We start from the raw sequence: 24605 nt of genomic DNA, 5'->3' as shown, positions 1-24605 counted from the left end.
GGACAGATATGAACCAACAACTGTCTTATTATTGGGCAACCCCATAAGCAGTGTAACAATTCTGCTCTCGGAGATCCACACCTAAGACATAAATGAGTTGGTAACATATTCATAAGATAACAGCGATGTGGTGACAAATACGTTTTGTGAAGTATATTTAAAAATAGTTCAGTATAAGACGTTGCGGGTACAAGTTTAACTGATAATTGCCTTTTTTTTTGTATTTTTTTGTATTTTTTTTTTTTAAATGGTTGGAAACTGGACCCATTGGCCAATCCTGTTTACAAAGGAATGAATAGGGCACCGAGATCGCCTTGTATTAAGAATCTTCCTTTAGTACCAAATTATCTAACATATCATAATCTTTCGGAGAAACCAGTCAAATAGTGACGGGCCTGTAGGTATGCCAAAGGAAAGGATCCCAATATTGGGAACCATTCCACCACCTGAGCGGTTGTAGCGCTGGGGGTGGCTGGTCTGGATCCAGGGGAAATGAAAGTGCTGGGGGTAATGTCCAGGGCTTTCTGACACGTTTTCCTGCAACTAGGTGCAGCTTTGTCAAAGCTGCACCTAGTTGCAGGGAAACGCGTCAGGAGGCCCTGACATTTCCCCCAGCACTTTCATTTCCCTTGGATCCGGACCAGCCACCCCCAGCGCTACAACCGCGCACTCCATTTATGCCACTCCACTGGACTCTGGTACCTTCACCCATTTTGGAGAGACAGTGCTGTTATGCATTCCGAATGGAACAATTCCTCCTGGTGATTCAACTGTGGTAACTATCAAATTCCACCCACTACCATCATACCACCAACTGGTACCTACTATGTGTTTTCCTTTGGACATTATTGGAGTCAGTCATTAACAGTGGTAGCACACATAGGAACGGATCCTGCTGTCTTATCAATAGTGTTTTACATGTTTTTATTTCTTGATCTTAAATATTGTGAATATTCATTGGTGTATCAGCGCTACTTTTCTTTTACCTATCTTTTTAAGGGATTACTCACCCCTTTTAGTAGCTGCTTCGCATACGCACCCCTAGCCAGCGCCCGGTTTTGTTGCCTGGCAACATTGGTCTTCCTTGAATAATGAGTGCACCTTCTGGGTGACCTGGAAAATGTGCACTGTTGGGGGTACTTGAGGACCAGGGTTGGGAACCACTGCTCTAGTAAATGTAAAAATTAGATTAAATTGTTATTATTTAAAAACTCTGTCTCTGTGGTAGCGATAGCATATAGGTAATCGTCATGTATCCAATCTCTCAAAAAACATAAGTGGGAAGCATAACTGTATTCTGTAATATTTGAAAAATATATTCCACCATTAAATCTCTGTTGAAGTTTGATCAAGCTAATTCTAGCTCTTTTGCCATTCCAGATAAAGATGCATATAATTCTATTAATTTCCAAAGTATCTGTCTTTGTCAGCAGGAGTGGGAGGGAGTGGAGGAGATATAGAATTCTGGGGAATTAATTAGGAAAGGCTTAAGTGTCGCCAGCGTTCTGTGTCATCCCACATTCTTTATATAATGTTCTTTAAGTTAAGGGCCTATAGAGTAGTTACATTTTTGGGGAGGTTGTATCCCTAAATATATAATGGCCATTTGATAGGAGTTTCCGCATGGCATATAAAACGTTTATAACCTGGCTTTAAGTAAAGTCCTGTGGACTTTTTAAAAATTAACCTCAAATCGAAAAATCAATCAGAATTACTTGATACAATCCATCAACGGTCCAAGGTTCCTTCAGGTTTTGATATCAATAAAAGGGACAACATCTGCGAAAGCAGATATCTTGAGCTCCCGGTCTCCCACTTTAATCCTGTGGAATTGTGTCAAATTTTGTAGTACTCCAAAGCTAAATTGAAGAGCAACGGTGAGAGGGGACACCCCTGTCTCTTGTAAAGACTGAAAGAGTCTGAAGTCTGTCTGCAATCACTTTGGCCAAGATTTTAAATGGAACAGTGTAATAGGGTGATATGAGGATGTGTTTGAATAAGGTCCTTGTTGGGCTTTGGAATAAGAGTTGCAAATGCCCGACTGAAATTAGGAAACATAAGGGAGTCTAACTGAATATAGAGAGACTGAATTGCCAGGACAATATCAAGGTGTCAAATTTTGTAGTATTCAATAGAGTAGCCATCTGGGCTGGGCGCTTTGTTTAGATGCATTGAAATAATTGCCTTAGCAATTTCTTCTTCAGATTTTACATTTGCTAACATTTCTCTTTGTGAAGGTGTAATACATGGAAGATTGGCTTCATCCAATAGTTTTGCCATTAAAATAGGATCATGCAGCGGTGTATAAATGACAAAAATAGTCTTAAAAATGTTTGGCAATGTCTGTAGTCTTAGTTTGTAGTCTAGGTGAATGAACATTAGCGACTATACTGTATGGTGTCGTCTTTTGAAACTTTTGGTCATATTGGCCAGAAGTGTCCCGGTCTTGTTTGCCCATCGGAAGTATTTTTGTTGTGTATAATCCAGTTTCATTTGAGCTTGGGCCCCAGTAAACTATCCAACAAATGTCTAGACTATGTATGTGGTATGCATGGTATCATTAGTGTTTGAGACGTAGTCTGCTAGGTGAGTTTGCATAGTGCCTTGTAATTTTGTGTATTGGGAATTAATCTCTTTGTTGCAACTTGCTACATAAGACAATATGTGGCCTCTCATCACTACTTTTGACATTTTCCAAAACAAGACAGGGTTGTCCCAATGCTCTAAGTTATCATCCAAGTATTCTGCCCATTTTTGCTTTAGGAATTTCTGAAATTGCTCAAGAGGTAGAGGTGTGATGGGAACCGCCAGAAAAGCGGACGCGATCTTGCTGAGTGAACAAGAGTGTAATGGACACAGGGGCATGATCAGAGACTATCATGTCTCCCAGGGAGGTTGTCATACTTCAGAGATTAATGAACTTGAAAGTAACAAATAGTCTATACCGGAGAAGGGCCCATGGAAATTGCAGGTAGGATTTAAGAGTCGCCATGGATTTACCAATGAGTGATCAGGCAATATATTAGAGATTTATTGGCAGTGAGGGCAATGCAAATTTGAAGGAACATTGGTTTTGTCCTTTGAAGGGTCTGAAACTGTGTTAAAGTCTCCACCAAGTATTAAGTCATAATTATTCCTACCATATATGAGTTGGAAGACAGATTGATAAAAAGCCTGTTTAGTATTTGGTGCATATATAAAGTAAATTTATCATCATAAATTTGGGCATCCATTAGTATACATCGTCCCCCTGGGTCTAGGACAGTATTGAGATAAATTTACTTTGGCTCCTAAACTTTTGTCCTGGCTCCTAGATTTTAGAAAGATTTGTCAAGCCCTGCTCTATATAGTATTATTTAAAAGGCATTCAGTCTTGCAGATAAAGTTTTTGTATTTAACTACTTTTGTGGCTTTACAAGTGGACGTTTCAATCTCTATATTGGACCTGTGTCAAGACAACAGTACCAACAGGCAAATGAGTATCTAACCCATCTCTGACTTGCAGTATATATCCCTCACCTCAACAATGTGATACACAAACATATTCAGACGACATCACCAAAACCACATACCCACAAGGCCCAACAACAACAACCTATTCTACTCAAGTTTAGAAACTCCCAGAAAATAGGGCAAACACACCCTGCTTATTGTATTGCTCCTTTGCTATCAATTATGCTGCAGTGTTTGGGGCATTAATTCCAAAGGCTCTCTGTTAGAAAGGTGTTAAAACTGACAGGTGTCCCATTTGTTTTAAGTTATGTATTATTGACATATTTAAAGGCCATATAGCTAATAACAATATTTGCTGCAGTTACTGCTTCTCCCCATGTATCAATGCCGTTTATCCTATCGTCATCAGCGCTCCTATCTTCACCTGCCAGCAAATGTATGACCAATCAGTGGTCCTGGGGCAGATGTATTGGGAGTTACGGACAACAAGGTTGAAAAAGCCCCCCCTCCCATTTATTTTTAGGATGAATTTAAATTGAGTGCTTGGTTTCTTAGGTGGGGTTATGTCAGATCTCTGCTGTTATTGGGAGGATGGAAGTATCATCATTCCATTATAATTGTATTTCATGGTTGGTTTTTTTATCATCATTATACAAAACATTTTTACAGACCATAATTACCCACAATAAATACAATATTTTTCTTTATTAAATTTACAGCATCTGAATTTTATTATTGGCTTTTAATAAAATGGTGATATACATTTAAACACCGCTCGTAAAAAAAACCCAAAATAGATAGTTTCTTCAGTGAGCTTAATATACAGTTCTGAAGGAGGTATTCATATTTAGTTTTATTGTTACAATTATCAAAAAGCAGCTGTTTTCCACGGACTCTTCCTTTATTTTTTCTTAAGTAGTTCAGTCATTTCTGGTACTGCCTGCAAACAGAAAATACATTAAGTTAATAATGAAACTTATAAACAAGCATTAACTTAATTGACTCTACAGCTAATTGAACTAGAATAACCCTGCTTATGTTGGGCAGCCAAACACGGAGTGAAAGAAAGCAAAATATTACATACAAAAAAGTATGGAAGGACACACATTAAAAAAGGTCCTGAATAGGATCATTCAAAGAAATAGAATTTGTATCTGTGCCGTGAGTTCCGCCCAGTTGTCTAACATGATTGTCTATGAAGGTGGATGAACCATGGTGCAACCATTAACAATCTATAGATTGTAAGCTTGCGAGCAGGGCCCTCATACCTTGGACTCTGTAAATACCCAGTTTGTTGTATCACTGTCTCCTTTGTAAAGCACAATGGAATATGCTGTGCTATATAAGAAACTTAATATATAATAAAGTATTTAGGCAGCAGGTTACTAATTTGGACATGTATAATTTGCCACTTAAAGTCACACCAAAAGATTGTTCATGGAACTATAACTTTTAAATGTGTTCTATAAACAATGTAGACAATTCAACTACAGGATACGAAAGGTAAAGGATACTAAAGAATCCTTTACAGCTTTCCATAGCCATTTCCACGGATAATGTGCATTGCATGCCAACTGTAGGAAGCCCATTATTAACAAATCCTTGTTTGGTTTGATATGTATCTATATTAAGAGATTTTTTTATCCTATCAGAGTGCCTGCCAATAAAGTAAAATGCAATATATTAACAATTACCCAATGTATAATTTGTGATAAATGGGTGCATATCAATGGGAAAGAGGAGTCCTACTGCTCACACTGAAAATCCTCTGATGAAAACAGAGCTTCAATTATTCATAATATCTACGTTTCCATCAGGTGGAATTAATTTGCTTCTACAAAATTTATTGAGGAAATGGTCTACATGGTGTACACTGTAAGTGGCTCTGACTATGCTGTTGCCAGCAGGCAGGGGTTCAGGAACACCATTAAGTACTGGCGTTACCATCTCCTTTCCCCAGTAGACCAGGAAAGGCCAAATAAGGCGGGTAGTATATCTACCTGTAAGCCAGGCCTAAGGCCAGCACGGACATGTGCTTACCACAAACATTGTGAAAAAAGCAGAAAGTAAAAAAATCATGTGCATATTTTATCACTTAAATATTATGAATGCCCCATTAAGCTTGACTGGATTTGTAACTTAAGTACCCATTCCAAAAAGCAAATAGTGCAGCTGTAGAGAGGGCACGACTGTATTTTTTTTTTTTCAATATGTACATACTCTCCTCCATGAGAAATGCATATTCTTTAATGTGTAAAAGCAACACCATTAGGTCTAGAGCAGGCTTGTCCAACCTGCGGCCCTCCAGATGTGCTAAAACTACACATCCCAGCATGCCTTGCCACAGTTCGGCTGTTAGGGAATGCTAGAATGATGGAAATGCATGCTGGGATGTGTAGTTTTAGCATATCTGGAGGGCCGCAGGTTGGACATGCCTGGTCTAGAGCTTTAGAGAAGTTCAATTATTGAATAAAATTTCTGAGGTTGACAAAACAAAAATTTGTTAATTAAAATTGCACAGTGGAAAAAAAAAATAGTAGAACTTGTATTTGTATTTCCCTAAGACAGCAAGGTAAAGGTATTTTATACATAAACAAAGTCAAATTTTAGCTGGAAAAAAAACTAAACTGGAAACATCCAAATAAAAAAAAGTTACTACAGTACATGAGATTGTATAATTTGTTAAACATATACAATTTTCTAGGGTCATAACTGTAACCTCTGCTATATGGAACTCACACTACCAATACTGTACAGCTTTTCATCCTCACAGATAAGACTATAAAATAGATACTTGCCTTAAACAAATCGGCCACCAAACCATAATCTGATACCTGGAAGATAGGAGCCTCAGGATCCTTGTTAATGGCAACGATGGTCTGCGAACAGATCAATATAGAGTTAAGCAGGACACAAAGTGTAAAGCTGGCCATACACTTGTGCGATTTAGCCACTTTTTACCTGATTCAGACAGATCGGGCTGAGAAATCGGGTGAAAAGTGGCCAAACTGCATGTGTTGCACATCGGCTCAGAGTTGGAGAACTCCAAGTCGAACAACTTCCCGGCAGGGGAATGGGAACGCATGTGATATGGTGTATGCAAAAGGACTGTGTACAATATATCATATGTGATCGCATACTACTTCTCCCTTTTGAGAAGTTGCATAGTGTATGGGGGCCTTTACACAGGACATTCGCTTTCTGAAGGGAAAATTTGATAATTTACATATACTGTAAGCTACAGCATGTTAAGAAGCAAAATGTTCAGCCTTTGTTGCTTTAGTTAAACAGTGTAGCCAAAGCAGCTCCTCGCTGCATGCAAATAAATAAAACAAAAAAAACTCCAGCCACATAATATGCCTTAGTAACTCAATGAAAGGACATTTGTAATGTATTTGTATATATTGGCAAGTAACCGCACTATAAGTAAAATCTTATACATTTTTATTCATCTTTATTTTGATATAATACCACAAGGTGTTCACAGCACCATCCGGGATTACCAGTACAGAAAATCAGTGGTGCTGGTGGGTGATGTCGGACAGAACAGAGCCACACTGGCTGCAAGGATAGTGCTTGGAGTAGACAAATAGGAAAGATGGCTCAAGTGTAAGTGTACTAAAGCTTATTAAAAAGTGGGGATGTTGCCCATAGCATATGGCCAACATCCCCACTTTTCACTTTTACAAGCTTTATTAAAATGATCCCTTACAGTCTAGGGGGGTATTCAATCTGGCATTCTGACTGACAGTGGGGATCCTGGCCCATTTTGTCTGATCCGACAGGAGCTCGACAGTCAGGATTCAATGTTCCAAGTATCAGAAAGTCCATGGATCACCAAAAACGGCCACGGATTGTTAAAAAAAAAAGGCTGTGAATTTGTCAATCCGCTGGCTGACAAAACAGATCAGACTTTTTTTAAAAGTTGGATCTGACAGTCTTCAGCAGCATTGAATAGGAGAGTGCTGATATTTCCCATCGGGAAATATCAACAAGAAACTTAAGAGGCAATACCTCCCTAAGTGTCTGTATGTAACCAGGAAGGTGACTAGAATCATTGTTCCCTTAAACATCCAGATCATTCATTTGTTTAATCATTTTATGATTTTTAAGACATTAGCTATTTAATGTGTGATTCAAGTCACAAATCTAAAACTATACATTACCTTGCTATCTTTCATTCCAGCTAGGTGCTGGATGGCCCCAGAGATCCCTACTGCAATGTACAGCTCCTGCAAGCAGCAAGACAGAGTGAATTACACAGAACTTCGCTGCACAAGACAGAAACATAGCACAGGCCATCATTATTTTCCAACATAAATATGAGGGGAAATGTCTCAAAAAAAAAAAAAAAAAAGAAAACCTTGCTATCATGGATCGCATGCAGTAAAGTCATAGTTAAATCTGCACTTTCCCTGCAGTCTAAAATATTTCCAAAACAGACTAGTCCCAGATCAGGAATACATCTTATTATAACAAGTTAAAAGCCTAGAGGCGTTGGAACAGGGTGGAGCAAGTAGGCACCTCCTCTCCCAAAATTGGCAAGGTGCAGGGGAATGCAGGAGTGGTTTGACCTCTCCAAACACTCTTCTGTGTTCCATATGCAGTCCTAGCTGCATCTGTCTCTTTACTGATTCTCCATAATGAATTAGTGAAGACTCGGAGAGACCTAGACTGCTAGGACCTGCTTGGAAATGTGAACCCACCCATGGGGATGTGGGGGCGGGTGTAGAGGAGGCCGGCACCACAGCACAATGTAGGGTGAGACTATCAGCGCTGTCATGCTGCGTATGTGTATTGTGCACCAGTGGTGAGAAGCATTGTAAGGCTTTTATTAAATCAAGGTTTGCTAATTAAGGAATTGTTTAAATCATTCTAGCGAAAAGTTACATACTATAGTTTAAGTAATAATTCACCACTGAATATCGCCTTTTATTTGCCCTATAGAAGATGACTAGTGAAAAGACATCCACTGATAGCCCACATCAAAGTGCAGGTGTTACCAAATAAATACTTTGTAAGTCCTCAACACAGGGATACATTATCTAGATACAAAAAAAAATAAAAAAATGAAGCATAGGGATAGTCCTAGGTGCTAGTAAATATGAAATAAACTATAATATACAATATGTAACTTTGTGATTGAGTGAAATATAGTTCTTCCTATCAACACTTTCTTGCCTCCAAAGGGTATATCATATATAATTTATTGTATATTAGAGTTTTAGTATTTTCTTATCGCCTATGACAATCCCTATGCTTCGCAGTTGTATCTAGTCTATGTATTAGAGTGAGTGACGACACCATCTTGGTTGAACCTCAGGGATACAGTTCAAATGTGGCTATAATGGAAGAAGCCTCCACCCAAGTGCTATACGACGCTGAGGGTGACTAACAGGCATGGTAATGGATTCTGTTCGTTATTTCCACACAGAAGCTGTGCTGACCATCTTCCGCTGCCACTTAATTGGGCCCCCTTTGTCCACAGATCATCCCGAATTCTTTGTTATGTGGATTTAATATGGAGTTGGAAACTGTGCCTAGATCAGGGTTATTTAGCATATGGCCCTCCAGCTGCTAGGAGGGCATGCTGAAACTTGGGTAGGGCTTGCTCGGATGTATAACAACTCTCCCTTAGACGTTCTGTTCCATGTTGACATTACATCACAGTAAACCGCAGATTTGTCGGCAGAACATTTATACTGCCAATATCTTATTCCACCATGGGATTAGTCTGGTTGTAGTGGAGGAATGGTAAATATTTTGGTACTTGTTTAGTTTCACGGTGGCATTTATGTCGTTTACGTACTGCTGTATTGAGAATACCAATAAAGCACTATGCTGCCTACGTAAACTACGTTCTGGAGCCCTGAAAATACACAATGGTTAATATCCTCATTATCCACGTCGGCGTGGAGTTGATCTTATAAAGTGTGGCGAGCGCAGCGAGCCCAAAGCGTTGCGTGTCCCCTCGCTGGGCTCGCCACACTTTATAAAATCGACTCCAAACCGACGTGGATAGTGGGACTAGGACGTGGATAGTGGGAATATGGGCAGCGTTCAGTCCCCCTCCTCCAGCAGTCAATCCACCTCCTCCGGCACTGGCAGCGGACAATGTACTCAATTAGTGTTGTGCCGCTGGGGGAGCAGGGAAACCATGTGATGCTCCCCCAGCGGCAATACGCTGAATTACGTACATTGCTGGCGCCGGGGAGTGACTGTCGCCCGCGGGGATTGCCGACTGGAGGACGGTAAGTATAAAACAAAGCACCCACCACCCTTCTCCCTCTGCCACCCACCACCCTGCTCCCAGTGTAGTTTCACGGCGTAAGCTACGTTGAAAAAGTAGCGTAGAGCTGTTACCGTGAAACTAAACAAGTACCAATATTTTTTTCTGAAACCAACCGGTGAGGACATTTGCTTAGGGATATGGTGTTTTAACTTGACGGAAGCAGCAATTAGAAGTCTGGTCAGCAAAACAAAAATAGGCGCCATTATGGGCCTTATTCTTGTTCATTCCTTCTTAGATGGACAAAACCATGTGCACTGCAGGTGGGGCAGATGTTACTTGTGCAGAGAGTGTTAGATTTGGGTGGGGATTTTACTTCAAAGTGAAAACTATATTGCAGTGCAAAGATAAAGCATTCAGTATTTTCCCTGCACAGAAACAAAATAACTCACCCAAATCTAATTCTCTCTGCACATGTTACATCTGCCCCACCTGCAGTGCACATGGTTTTTTCCATCTAAGAAGGAATTTGCCAGAAGGAGGAACCAGAATAAGGCCCCAATACTTTATTATTTGAAACTAAAGCAACTAATGAGTGCCAGCAAAACATTCCCCACCCAATTAACTTACCACTACCATGAACTGCAGGATAGAGCCATGCATTTATATGGTTTACACCAAATTCTGGCCCTAACATCCCCATGTAACAGCAGCACTTGAGATTTGTCAGAACTTGACATTTATCAGCAATCTTTGTAAATTCTGTGCAGACTATTATGGTGCTTCAAAATCCCAAAACATGAGCATTTTATGAAATATCAAAGTAATCAACATTCTTTGCATATTCAGTCTTCTGTTCTGGTATTAAATGCCATATGTAATAAGCTTTGGAGACAAATAAAGTGGACAAAGTACTATCCAGATGGCTCCTAACTGCCATTTTACAGGTTGCGATTAAAATATGACAGGAGCTGTCTGGTTGGTACTTTATCCCTGTTTATCACTTCTCCAGGCTTAATACATCTGACATTATGTACTAAGTTTTGGAGAGATAAAGTGGAATGGTGGTAACGCACCAGCCAATAAAGCACCTAACTGAAAAGGTACGGACTGGGTCTGAAACTGGCAGTTAGGAGCTGCTCCATCATCACCGGCCACTTCATCATTTCACCAGGCTTAATACATATGTCCTAGAGAGCCACAAGTCCAAATTTCAGTTGAACCGCTTGACCAGGTTTTCATGCCCCATGATCAGCTATTAGATATTTGCATTAAAGAAAAAGGTGTACTTTATACATTAAAGAAGCCAGTGTGTGTGTACGGCTTGTCATTCATAGGTACTGGATAATCTGAGGATCATAAGACTGCATGTGTACACACACCTCTCTGGGAGATCATATGTAATAGTCCTAATGGATATGTTCTCCATAATAATTAGGTATGTAAAACTACAAAACAAATGAAAACCTATAACCCTCTGTAATTGTGTGGGCCCGGAATGAGGGAATAAAATACATACAAGTCACACATTAAGGAGTAGCGGTAGCTGGAGAACACTTCTGACCATAAAAGTTTAAGCAGATGCGAGGCGGGGGAAGGATATCGGTTGGGAGTGATTTTTACTTTCTTATTAAGCCCCTTAAAGAGCTCTGGGCTGACAGCCTCTTTCATCCTGAATTATCCAGCTCAGCCTTTAACAGCAAGAGAACAACATTCGCAAATTGATTCGCAAGTCCTCTGGGGCAGCCGGAAAAAAACATTAAATTGCTGTAAAATATTCATATGTCAGTGCATTTGGCTGAAAGCAGTTGATGTTCTGTTCCCTGGGGATTAAACATAAAAGCAATTTGGCCAGCATGTTCTGGATCCCCCTTTAATCCTGTTTATTAACTCTTTTGCTGACAGATTAGTGCACGATACATGCACTATATTGCAAATATATACATTCACAGTTCAGCCTCATTCAAAAGAAAGACAAAACCTGCATGTTCTGAATCCCCCTCATTTGTGGCTTCCTGTTAATATGGTATGAAAATATATTCCACAGATATGACCTATTTGCTTCCATGGTGGCACAGTTACCCCAATTAAAAAAAAAAAAAAGACTAAGAATTAAACTTTTACCACCAAAAAAAAAAAAAAATTCTCAATGTTTTTTCTGGAGCTTAATGCTTGGCACAAATGTACCAGTTTTTGTGCGAACACACAGGGATCAAGAACTTATTGGAGGTCTGTGTTTTCCTAATCACAGCCGAAGGGGAGAAAACCCCCAAAAAGAAACTTATCAGGGATTTGGTTACTCCTACAAAGAGAAACAAAATGCCCGATAAGGACAGCTATCAGCATCAAATGAATTACCCGAGGACCAATTAACCACAGTAATTTACCGCAGCTGAATTTCCCCCCATTGTTTCTTTTTTTTACGAAAACCACTAGTAAAGACTGGTTAGCTTACCCAGGCCTATATCCTACTACATAATAGACAAAGGATTTCAGCTCTCATGAAGCAAATGTAATCTGTTCATGTGAACCATTTTATTGAAGTCCAATATATCAGACATTAAGTCCCTGACAAATGCATGAAAAGGCACCTTTAATGGCATGGATGGTTTGAATGTGCTTTGTATACACCTCCACAAAAAGATCCTCCATACCCAACTGAAGGTAATTTTGGAAAAGGGATATGGTCACTAGGTCTACAACAACGAGGTCATTTACTGGAGAAAAACATCCATGGGTACAAATAAGAAATAGAATCTGTCTGTAAAATATCAGAACCTACCAAATCAGCAATGGATATCTATACCAGGTTGAACTAGATGGACGCAAGTCTTTTTTCAGCCTTACCTACTATGTAACTATGTAACATGCATGAAGGTCGACATGGGGTTTTCCACTTTTTTGGGAGCACACCTGTGTGGACAGGCAGTATTTCATGCCTTACCATCCACTAGGGCATGGCGGGAGAATAAAATAGTTTGCCGAGCGTCTCAAGGCATGGCCCAAAGCATGGCGAGCACAGCGAAAAAACGAAAAAACTCATTTTGACTGTCGACCTTCCCCATTTTTATCAAATGACCATGTCGACCTAACCCAATGTTGACCTTCATGCATGTCAACCTAGTTGCTGTCTATCCAATGATCCATACCCTTGAAAAGGACATGTCTTAATCTAATAAGAACCATCATTTTTTTAAGTGGTTATTTGTATTCTAACATTTAATGCTTTGATTCTGAGTGGTATGAACTTTTGATGTGTTACAAGTTAAACACCATCACATCTTTCTAAACTAGAAGAATTGCAGACTATGACAATAAAAGCTGTCCAGCATTGTTGGACTACATGCAAAAGCAGCCAGTGTTTACTCTGCACAATATAACTATTTTCAACATGGCTTCTTCTAGATACAATTACTGGTTTTGGCTTTGCTTCCAACTAATAAGCAGCCCTAACGGGTGTGTTTTACTGTGTTTTACTGCATATCTGGTAGAGCTGTCTGAGGCATCAGCTATTGAAGAGAGAAAACTGGAACCCAAAGTTCATCCATCATTGTTACCGTACCATTATGCAGCCAAGCACAAAATTCATTTTACATCCCTTAGTGGAGTCTCCAAACCTCTAAACAAATGGATCAAACATTCGTTACTGCTGCTTCATGGGGAAAGACTAGTACTATTGCAGGTTCCATAATATCAGCCCAAGAAAAAGAACCCTTTCCTAATAAGGTAAGATAGGTAATAGTAACATACTTACAGGTGCAACAATTTTTCCCGTTTGTCCAACCTGCATATCATTGGGGACAAATCCAGCATCTACAGCTGCACGAGAGGCACCAACTGGAAGGGTGAATATGAAGGTTAATATTAGAACTCAAGACATTAGAAGTCAAAATATTTTTTTAATATACAGTCTAGTCAATTCTGTCACGTGCCTTGCACTGGCTTGGTGCGTATATAAAGAGGTGCAATAGGCTGTTCGTACACATCATTAGTTGCAGTCATGGGCAAAAGAGGCAATTTATCAGAGTTGCAAAGAAAGAGGATTATCGGCTTTCAGTCCAAATATTTCTAAAAGATTTGTGAAGTGGTCATGTGCTGCTGTGGTGAAGGTGTATCATGACTGACTTCCAATTGGACATCAACAACAAAAGTTGATAACTGAAATGCTAAAGTGGAGCAGCTCGCCATCAAAATAAGCCTAGGGTCTATCAGACGTGCGTCTTAAAAGGACAGTTTAGTGAACCTTGCTGCGTATGGAGTGCCAATGCAAAGCAATGGTCACTGAACCTATGCTAACATTGGTGCAAAAGGCTTCAATTTACATTCCAGTATCGGAATTGGAGCTCCCGCTGATTGGTGAAGGGTTTTCTTCTCAGATGAGTCTCATTTTCCGCTTCATCGAACAGTCAGGCAAGAAACACTCTGCAACCTTGATGGAAAAACACAAGCTGGTGGCTGCAGCATTATGGCCTGTGGAATGTTTTTGTGTCTCTGGGCCCACTTATCCATATGGAAGGCATTCTCAAATGATTTGGTTATGAATCCATTCTTGCAGATCCCGTACACCCATACATGCAGATTGTCTACCCTGGGGTGGATGGGATCTTCCAGAAAGACAATGCGACATGTCACATGGCTAGAAATATCCGACAGTAGTTGGACAAACATGACTAAGACTTAAAAGTAGTTCCCTGGCCACCTTATTTCCTAGACTTGAATCCATTTGAGCATCTGTGGGACCACCTCAATCATTGTGTTCGCTCTATGTATCCACCGCCATGCACCTGTCTGATGCACTTCAGTCAGCATGGCTGCAGATACCATTGCCAACCTACCAGCATCATATTGAGTCACTCCCAAACACATCTAGCTGCTGTCCATGCTGCACATGGCCGTTACTCTGGCTATTAGCTGGTGGTCATAATAATGTGCCATGACTGTGTATTAGTTTGGTTTTATGTGGAAATGATAGCTCTGCTCCAAACATAATCTGGTACAATGTTCTCCAAATATCACACTACCCAGGAGGAAGTTCCATTAGAGTTACCATGACATTCTAAAATATTGGTGGATTATTTTTTAAATAAAATTGTTCTAGGTTTTAAATCAATTTACACTACTTGAAAACTACTTAGCTCATGCAAAAGCATTAGGCAAGTATTGTGTGCAAGAAAGTGATAGGAATCGTTAGGGCGACAGTCATCAGGTCGACTACTATTGGTCAACAGGCAGTAGGTCAAAAAATAAAGGTGGACATACTTTAGGTTGACATCATCACAAGGTCAACATGGACACCCTATAAAAGTGTACAGTGTCTGATCGCCATGCTTCAGACACTATTATATTCCCCCTCCATGTCCATTGGGATGGTAAAGTATGAACATGTCTTTATTTTTTTTTATTTAGGGGGAAATAAAACACGTGAAAAACTCATGTCGACCTTTTTCATGTGTTAACCTACTGCCTGTCAACAAACAGTAGTCGACCTATTGAATGTCAACTTAAGGACCGCAAGAAAGGGGCAGCATGTCGTTTACTACTCTGGAACAGGACAGTCATAAGATGGCAGCAGTGATAATTAAAACAGACACATTTGGGAGTTCATGTACTAAACAGGGGCTTTTCTAACCCGCAATTTGTACATTTTTGTCATTTTTACATAACTAAATCTAATCTGTTCATACAATACCATTACTTTAAAAGCAAGCTCATTTAGGGCTATGATTGCACAGAATCTTATCCACTTAGTCACGGGTTTCTTTATTAAGCAATTTGTATGCCAGATCCCACAAGTATTAGCTATAGCATATATGCATATGCAACAAAGTGGTTTATATCCTTTTAAAGAAATAAAAAGGGTACCCCCACACATACACCCCTAACCATTCTGCCACCTTCTCCCGTTAAACTGCACTTAAGCCCTGCTCCTTGTCTCTGTTGAACTATCCAGTCAGCACAGCTGCAAACACATGCATGCGTGTCACACCTAAAATGCATGCCACACAGGTTAATTGTACAACTGGATACAAGTTTCATTGTTTGCATTAAGCTGCCTGTAGGATCTGGCCGGGAGATCACCTAATAAAAAACACCTGTGAATATATAGGTGAATTCAATGGTTTATCACCCCCGATCTCATCTAGATTGTGGGGCGATATTCAATTGATGTTTGTTATCAAATTAATTCTTTAGCCATGTAAAACAGCTAAACTCTAATAATTTAATGGGCGCTAGGCGAAGATTCCTGATCTGTGCTCAAACAGGTCACTTTTTGTATATTTTAACTTTTCACCCCCAAGGAGACTAGTTTAAATTAAAAAAAAGGGCGCTATATTGTGCCAGCCTCTAACACAGTGATTTTCAACCTTTTTACCTTTTACCCTTTACATGAAAATAAGAGAGTAAATAACAGTTGAACTGGTGGTGGCTGTAAACTGGTTTGGGCATCTCTAGATCTGGGGGCACACTTGAGAACAGCTCAAGGCACATTAGTGTGCCATGGCACAGTGGTTGAAAAACACTTGTCAATGCCTAATTTATCCCAGCATATAATTTCCATAATCATAATTATAACCATGCCCATAATGTCATGCTTGGTCTCTAAATGAGCGAAATTACACTAGCTATCAGATGACAGTTATTAGAATTCCATATGATATTGCACTCACATGTTATTACAAATTATAAGCTCACACCAGATTAAGATACAGCAAACAGAGGAGCGTGTCTGTAGGCTAATGAAAGGAGATGACTGAATGGTTTCTGGAAAGACAAAAGGGATCCACCTGAGCCAGTCACAGGTTACCGTAAACAAAGGGGTGGGCCAGTGATGAATGGAGCCCACAGAAGTGAGTTCTCTTGGGAAGTAAAAATACAGTTTTCAGTTAGTTGTTTTTGGAACCTGAGCCAGTCAAGATGCAGTGCAACAGTCCTGGAGAAAGATTGGATAAGATTGGACACATGGCTTTGAGTAATGTATAAACTTGTAGGACCGATATATTGTGTACTAGGACCCCGGTTATGGAATATGGATTATGCTAGAGAGTTTAAGAGTAGTTAACTTCCATTCTTAGTTAGTTTCGGACATTAACATGTGTTTCGGCCCAGAATATGTTTACATATAGCTATACAAAGAAAGCTTGTGTCTGTGTTTGAGAAGTGACCTGTGTGAACAATGATTAGCTAGGATCATTGAGATAAGGCATTGTAATAATATATCATACATAGATCTAATGGTTGAAACGTGCTGTGTTATTAGCCTGTAGTTATGAATCGTGAGTGGAGTATATGGTGCATGTATAGGAACAATGGGATGTTGCCCCTGGACATATGGAGGTATGTATTGTGTTGAAAGTGTGGTGATTGTGATCTGTTCAGAGAGGATGTGTTTGGCTTGGTAGATTGATCTACAACTATGTATTTGAAAGCATGTGTTAGGCTGTGCGTGAGCATGTATGGACTCCAGCATTTGTGCTTAATCAAGTGTGTGTTTGCTCAAAGGAAAGCATGAATCTGAACGCATGTGTAAGGCTATGCGTGAGCATGTATGGACTCTTTGTATTGAAGAGTGTGAATGCTTTGTGTGTTGTTAGCATGATGCTGCAGGGATAGTGTGTTTGATGGATGTGCAAGTATAGTCAGGATTGTGAGTATCGCATGATGCAGGTTAGAGGTAATTTGGAATAAATGTTGTGGAAAGACAAATGAACGTACAGTCAGTTTATGTTTGATTGCCAGGCGGAAGTTAATAGTCTTTTGCTAAGGTTTCCTTTGTGTGCTATGTAGTGGAATCTAAGATGGCGGAATGCCATGTGGCAGACTAACATGTGTTCTAGCTAAGATGGCCGACAAGTAGTTATTCTAAAATGGCTGCTTCATAGCCACGCCCCCTCCCGCGCTGTATTCGCATACACAGTATATAACACTGAGGTTAGCTTTATTTAAGGATGCTGGAATAATAATCGTTATTATGTATAAATACCTGTATTGTTATATTTTGTAACCCATGATACAGTTTCATCAGTTTACATTCATAAATAATATTCATTGATTATAAATCTGGACATTCGCTTATTGATTGCGTGCGACATGAATAAATTAGATAGACTTTGCATATATAAATAAATGTACTTCCATAGATGGGGGCTCGTCCGGGATTAAGCATTTGACGATGTGCAGATATGCGCAGGGTTGCGAATATCGGCAGGTGTGGGATCATCTACCAGAAAGGAAGAAAAAGTTTTTTTTTATTTTTTTCTGGTGCGTTTTTGTGTGTTTCCATGTTACTGCCGGTTAGGGGCCTGTGTTGGATCTGTAGTATTACAAAGCTCTAATTTGAACTTTGGGACAAAAGGAAAAACATTTATTTATATTTAAATATCAAGATGCAATTCTATAAGTAAATATGTTTTAATAATTTGTTTTCTCTCCTGTGATGGTATCCCCTTTTGATGTTTATCTTTTAAATAATAGCCAGATATGATTGGCAAGGGCTGTTTCAGGTTGAATTGTTTTTTTTTAAATTTGAATTGTTTTATAAGCAGTGCAAATTTTAAATAAATGCACATCTTTTAGAATTGCAGCAGAAGCGGATTATAAGGGAATAATGTATAGCCATAAATTGCAGGTATTTTACTGCAGACCATCTCAACCTGAGAAAGCCATTGTATAATTGTATGTTGCAAAGAATTCTGGGTAAAAATGCTATTTCTACTAAATAAATTTATTTTATTTTTAGTATATCTTTCAACATATGGTAATGAGAATAATAGGACAGTGTTAAGAGTGTTTAATGGTAAACTTTCATTCCCATAATTGATAGGATTGAGTCATAAGTATTTTAACTTTAGAAAGATAAAAGCAGAGAGAGATAAAATACCAGTCAATAGAAAAAATCAAGTACAGTTAAAAATCAACAAATTCCAAGCAGTATGAAATTTGAATGTTACTCTAAAGTATTAAACCTGAAACTGAAAGTAATTATTACCAAATATGATATATAACATTTTTTTCCTTTCTATTCCAGGCTAAAAGACAGAAAAAGATTCTTAACTTTTAAAAGTGCCAGCCAGAGGGTATTTAGATGTAAATTAAGGTGTTGAGACAATAGACTTACAACCATAGCCAAAGGCAGAATTTGAATAGGATTGATTTATTTGCTTTCTCTCCCACCGGAGACTGCAGTTTCAATAGTTCACAATAGAAACAAAAGTTTTTTCTCCTGTTATGATCTGTTACCCCAAATGCATAAGTGCATGAAAATTGGTAAGAGGTATTGTACTGTGTGGAGTTTGTGCCTGTTAAGAGTAAAATTGCATTTGTTTTCCCATGTGAATATGAGATATCTACAGTATTGTAAGAGGTGTTAAATTCATAGTGCCATATCCTTGCTAACCACAAATGTTATAGAAAGAGTGTGCTATTTGGATTTCTTGAAGAGTTAAGTTAAATAGAAGTGCAAATAGGTTTGCAAAGTATACAAAAGAAGGCGGGACTCGGACACATGGGTGTCAACTTCTGCCGCTCAGTGAGACACTGTTTGCGTGATGGACACATGTGCTGGCACGTGTGATTGCCTAGGTACGCTGTACAGGTAAATGCCCAAGGATGGGTAGTGATACTTAATTGAGTGATAATTATAATTCATACATATTGAGTAAGACTCCTGTTGAGTTACAAACAGGATTCTTTTATTATTGTTCAAAATTCAAGAAATTCAAGTAGTATTGATTAAATTCCCATTGATAGTCAAGGGAACACTCGTGTGACATCCAGTAGAAAAGCTAACAGCCTAGGAAGATTTTCTGTACAGAAATATTTCAAGTTTAAGCATAAGACCGTAAGATGTATAGCGCCCAGTGTGAAACATAACTGAGGCGAACGGGTGTGTGACGGCACGACTCAGCGCAGTGTAGTCCAGTGTAGGACAGTCCAGGGTAGGACAGGGTGTACGTGCCGACGTACACATAGGAACTGCCCCTCCAGTGGAATTGATTCCGCTAGGAGGGTACAAGAAGATACATCGGAACCCAGTGTTTCCGATTAGCTACTTTAGAAATCCAATTTTTGGGGGTACAGGAAAACAAGTTTGTTGTACCCTGGAAAAATTGTGCCGCACCAAGCAAGTTGGCTAGAAGTTCGCTGCTAGTTGAAAGACTTGGTGATTGAGTATCGTACCTCGTATCCTTCGCACCTGCTTGACTGTGGGATGTTCTAGGAAGCTGTAGAAGTGAGTGTTTGGGGAGCTCTCAGATAAGTAATAACCCACCGATATCTATTAAGCTGTGAACGTTTATTCCTGTAATTATGGGTAATAACGGGTCACGCTGTGATAACGTGCATGTTAGGGAGGAAGCAAGCCGACCAAAAGGATCGGCTGCTTTTATTATGTGCTGTGAGCACGGTGAACGAGCAGTTGTTTACCAAAAGAAATGAAAAAGGAATACACAGGCAGCAAGTTAGAATTTCCCAGTGTTGATAGCTTCGAACCGGATGAATTACACAATAAGAATTGAAAATAATGTCTGCTCTCATCAACGCGAGGTAAGAAGAGGCATAGTGTTTGTTTAAAACTGTGGTATAGGAAGAGGCAATAGGAGGAGTGATGTTAAAAGATGCAATTAGACTGTTAATGCGGAATAGCAATACCCCCCCCATTCATATATAATGGGACCAGTTATTTTAAAGTGACTGATGTAATTGTGAAACTGACTAACCTATACCCTGTGTCAACTCCTTGTTAAGGATTAGTAAGGGTTGACGTAATATTCAAGACCGCTGTCGTCCCCGAGACGAGATAAGTCGAATGTAAGGCGGAGTCAAACAGCCAGAGAGGATGCTGTTTGTTTTTCCCAAGTGGTAAGAGAATGTACAGTTGACGCCAAATTGACAGCTGGAGAAGTAGGTATACTGGTTTCACACTGACTCCGGTAATAAGTATTAAGGTAACAAGATAAATTGAGAATGCCAAATTGTATTTGAAGTTAATTACATCCCCAGGTTAATAACTGCTGTAGGTATAGAGAAGCAGAGATGTCGCACAAGAAGAACGATAATCAGCAAGACTCCTAAACTTTCTTTCTCCCCTTTCAGCAAGTAGATTAAAGATTTAAGAGTAGAACACAATATTACAGCGAACACATGAAGGTTTAGAAGATGGTAAGACATACAGGTATAGAACACGAGGAAAGGTAGAGAACAAGATAACATGTTCTATTCAAAGGAGTACTGCATACGATCCGCCCTAGGTACCAGGGTAATGACGTATAAGGAAATTTGTTTTTGAAACATGCTTGTTCATTACATGACATATAGTTCCCATGACACATATGTATGTGAACACATAGGCATAGGGAAGTGGTTAAAAAGTTAATAGCCACCTAGTGATGACTTGTATGTGATGTAATTGTCAGTCCAGGTTCTTAGGAATCAAGTAAGGAGAAATGGAAGTTAAGTCTATACGTACTCTCTTTTGTTTGTTTGATTGTCATTGTTTGTTTTGATGGTTCGCAGAATCAGACATGTGTCGTGTAAGATGTCTAACGATTTGTTTTTCTGTTTGTTGTTTAGTAAGCCGGAAAGAGCTGTGATTGGACCCGGTCAAATGTGACGCATTGGATTTGGAAACCCCTGTTGCTCCTAATTGCATGGAGAGCGTATGGACCTAACATTGAAAAAGTTTCATCCCCTAGACAACGAGATATATATAACAGTGTTTTTAAATGAGATTTAAAAATCTCAAGATATTGATAGTGTTAGGTCCAGATGTCAAGTAACTGATAGTCCCTAGTGATTAGACAGAGAAGAGGAAAATGAGAGATTGAATATTCTAAATATCTCAGATTTCCTCTAGTCACATTTTTCCGAAGAAGAACACAGATTATCTGGCCCAGAAAACTGTATTTGTAATATATGGAGTGGTATAGAGGTTAAATTGAAAGAGGTTTGGTAGTACAGGGTAGAAATACCCTTAAATAAATTAGAGCGCCACCTGGTGTCAAAAGACAGTAAGGCGAGGGTTAAACTATAGCACTCTAGAGTGTAGAAGCTTCACTGATGTGGGAGGCGGGATATTTTTAACGCTTGGGAAGTTCTTTCTGTTTATGTCTCTGCAGGGAAACAAGTCGACGACAGAACTATCGGAAGTCTACAAGTGGATCGGATGGAATACAAGAAGCCAAGAATGGTAGGGAAAATAGGTAGAAATGCAAAAATATTGATACTCCTTTTTTCCTACAGATGCAATGGATAAGAAAAGACAAGCCCAGCTGTAGACAGACGATGGTCCTCGAGATGACGACTTGGATACCGACAGATGACTGGACAGGAACCCAGCTAGAAAGCCCCAAGAGCCGACGAAATACACAAGCCGACCAAGAGAATGATGACCCCTAGACGACCCCACGTCGTGATGAGCAGAAGACCCACTAGAGACTTTCTTTGGCCCTTAGTTTAATGTCAAGAGACACTAGGAATGACCCAAAAGGCGTAGAAGGTTTTTATCCTGGGACCCTATTCAGGTTTTTAATCCCCTACTGCCCAAGGAGAAATGACTGTTCTCCACTCTTTCAGGAAATCTTTATAATAACTCTGTCAAATTGTTCGTTATGATTGTTCATCAATGTTTTCCCAGCATCCTTTGTAGGACATATGAAGGTTGTACGACCCTGTACACCCTGCGGTAGATTACACAACACCTATGCAGGAACACTACACCCACATAGACTACACATACACTCCCCAAATGTATCATTCAGTCGTGTGTGTCTGGGCTGTGGCCCTACAACTATTGTGAGGTCATAGTCTGGACATGCCGGCGTTAAGTAAATGCACTCCCCCATTTATTATTAATCTCGGATTAAGCCATTGCGCAAAAATGATACATCCCCTTCTTTCTACACATACACATAAGTTCCACCCTTTAAAAATCTTTTTTTTATCAATGAAAAATATTTTTATGAAAAATATTGAAATTTTATGAATTATGAAAATTAATGCGGAAATTATGCATTATTAATGTGACAGTTTTATATACTGTCAAATGGACGACTGTCAATGCCTAATTTATCCCAGCATATAATTTCCATAATCATAATTATAACCATGCCCATAATGTCATGCTTGGTCTCTAAATGAGCGAAATTACACTAGCTATCAGATGACAGTTATTAGAATTCCATATGATATTGCACTCACATGTTATTACAAATTATAAACTCACACCAGATTAAGATACAGCAAACAGAGGGGCGTGTCTGTAGGCTAATGAAAGGAGATGACTGAATGGTTTCTGGAAAGACAAAAGGGATCCACCTGAGCCAGTCACAGGTTACCGTAAACAAAGGGGTGGGCCAGTGATGAATGGAGCCCACAGAAGTGAGTTCTCTTGGGAAGTAAAAATACAGTTTTCAGTTAGTTGTTTTTGGAACCTGAGCCAGTCAAGATGCAGTGCAACAGTCCTGGAGAAAGATTGGATAAGATTGGACACATGGCTTTGAGTAATGTATAAACTTGTAGGACCGATATATTGTGTACTAGGACCCCGGTTATGGAATATGGATTATGCTAGAGAGTTTAAGAGTAGTTAACTTCCATTCTTAGTTAGTTTCGGACATTAACATGTGTTTAGGCCCAGAATATGTTTACATATAGCTATACAAAGAAAGCTTGTGTCTGTGTTTGAGAAGTGACCTGTGTGAACAATGATTAGCTAGGATCATTGAGATAAGGCATTGTAATAATATATCATACATAGATCTAATGGTTGAAACGTGCTGTGTTATTAGCCTGTAGTTATGAATCGTGAGTGGAGTATATGGTGCATGTATAGGAACAATGGGATGTTGCCCCTGGACATATGGAGGTATGTATTGTGTTGAAAGTGTGGTGATTGTGATCTGTTCAGAGAGGATGTGTTTGGCTTGGTAGATTGATCTACAACTATGTATTTGAAAGCATGTGTTAGGCTGTGCGTGAGCATGTATGGACTCCAGCATTTGTGCTTAATCAAGTGTGTGTTTGCTCAAAGGAAAGCATGAATCTGAACGCATGTGTAAGGCTATGCGTGAGCATGTATGGACTCTTTGTATTGAAGAGTGTGAATGCTTTGTGTGTTGTTAGCATGATGCTGCAGGGATAGTGTGTTTGATGGATGTGCAAGTATAGTCAGGATTGTGAGTATCGCATGATGCAGGTTAGAGGTAATTTGGAATAAATGTTGTGGAAAGACAAATGAACGTACAGTCAGTTTATGTTTGATTGCCAGGCGGAAGTTAATAGTCTTTTGCTAAGGTTTCCTTTGTGTGCTATGTAGTGGAATCTAAGATGGCGGAATGCCATGTGGCAGACTAACATGTGTTCTAGCTAAGATGGCCGACAAGTAGTTATTCTAAAATGGCTGCTTCATAGCCACGCCCCCTCCCGCGCTGTATTCGCATACACAGTATATAACACTGAGGTTAGCTTTATTTAAGGATGCTGGAATAATAATCATTATTATGTATAAATACCTGTATTGTTATATTTTGTAACCCATGATACAGTTTCATCAGTTTACATTCATAAATAATATTCATTGATTATAAATCTGGACATTCGCTTATTGATTGCGTGCGACATGAATAAATTAGATAGACTTTGCATATATAAATAAATGTACTTCCATACACTGCTCTAACAGATCAACACTTGAAAAGCTCTGTTGGGTGCCATATGCTGGCGTGCTAAACATTGACTTTTCCCCATTATACAAAAAAAGACTAAGCCAGTCACAAAAACCATGGATAAAGTTTGTACATAAGCACTATGCAGGGGTAATAACGGCCAGCCAGTGATAGAGGGTAGCAGTCATACCATTCCCTGCACCTCATCTAATGCTTGGGTGGACCATACATTTTTTTTTTTAGGGGGGCAATTTTCGACCAGG

General features: G+C 39.3%; 1 protein-coding gene across 1 annotated transcript in view; it reads right to left on the bottom strand.

Moving 5' to 3' along the window:
* Positions 1 to 4139: 4139 nt before the first annotated feature.
* ETFA (electron transfer flavoprotein subunit alpha) overlaps positions 4140 to 24605 on the bottom strand; it is a 42990-nt gene continuing 22524 nt past the window's right edge. Inside the window, exons 9-12 of the mRNA XM_083183161.1 lie at positions 13437 to 13519; positions 7620 to 7685; positions 6248 to 6332; positions 4140 to 4389 (exon numbers count right to left, since the gene is read on the bottom strand). Of these exons, the coding sequence (XP_083039287.1) occupies positions 4355 to 4389; positions 6248 to 6332; positions 7620 to 7685; positions 13437 to 13519 (269 nt within the window). The 3' untranslated portion in view covers positions 4140 to 4354. The remainder of the gene's footprint in view (positions 4390 to 6247; positions 6333 to 7619; positions 7686 to 13436; positions 13520 to 24605) is intronic.

This window comes from Crinia signifera, chromosome 4 (genome assembly GCF_055691185.1).
Source record: "Crinia signifera chromosome 4, ASM5569118v1, whole genome shotgun sequence".
NCBI classification, from domain to species: domain Eukaryota; kingdom Metazoa; phylum Chordata; class Amphibia; order Anura; family Myobatrachidae; genus Crinia; species Crinia signifera.
Note: the sequence above shows the minus strand (reverse complement) of the source record. Positions and strands in the feature narration are given on the sequence as shown.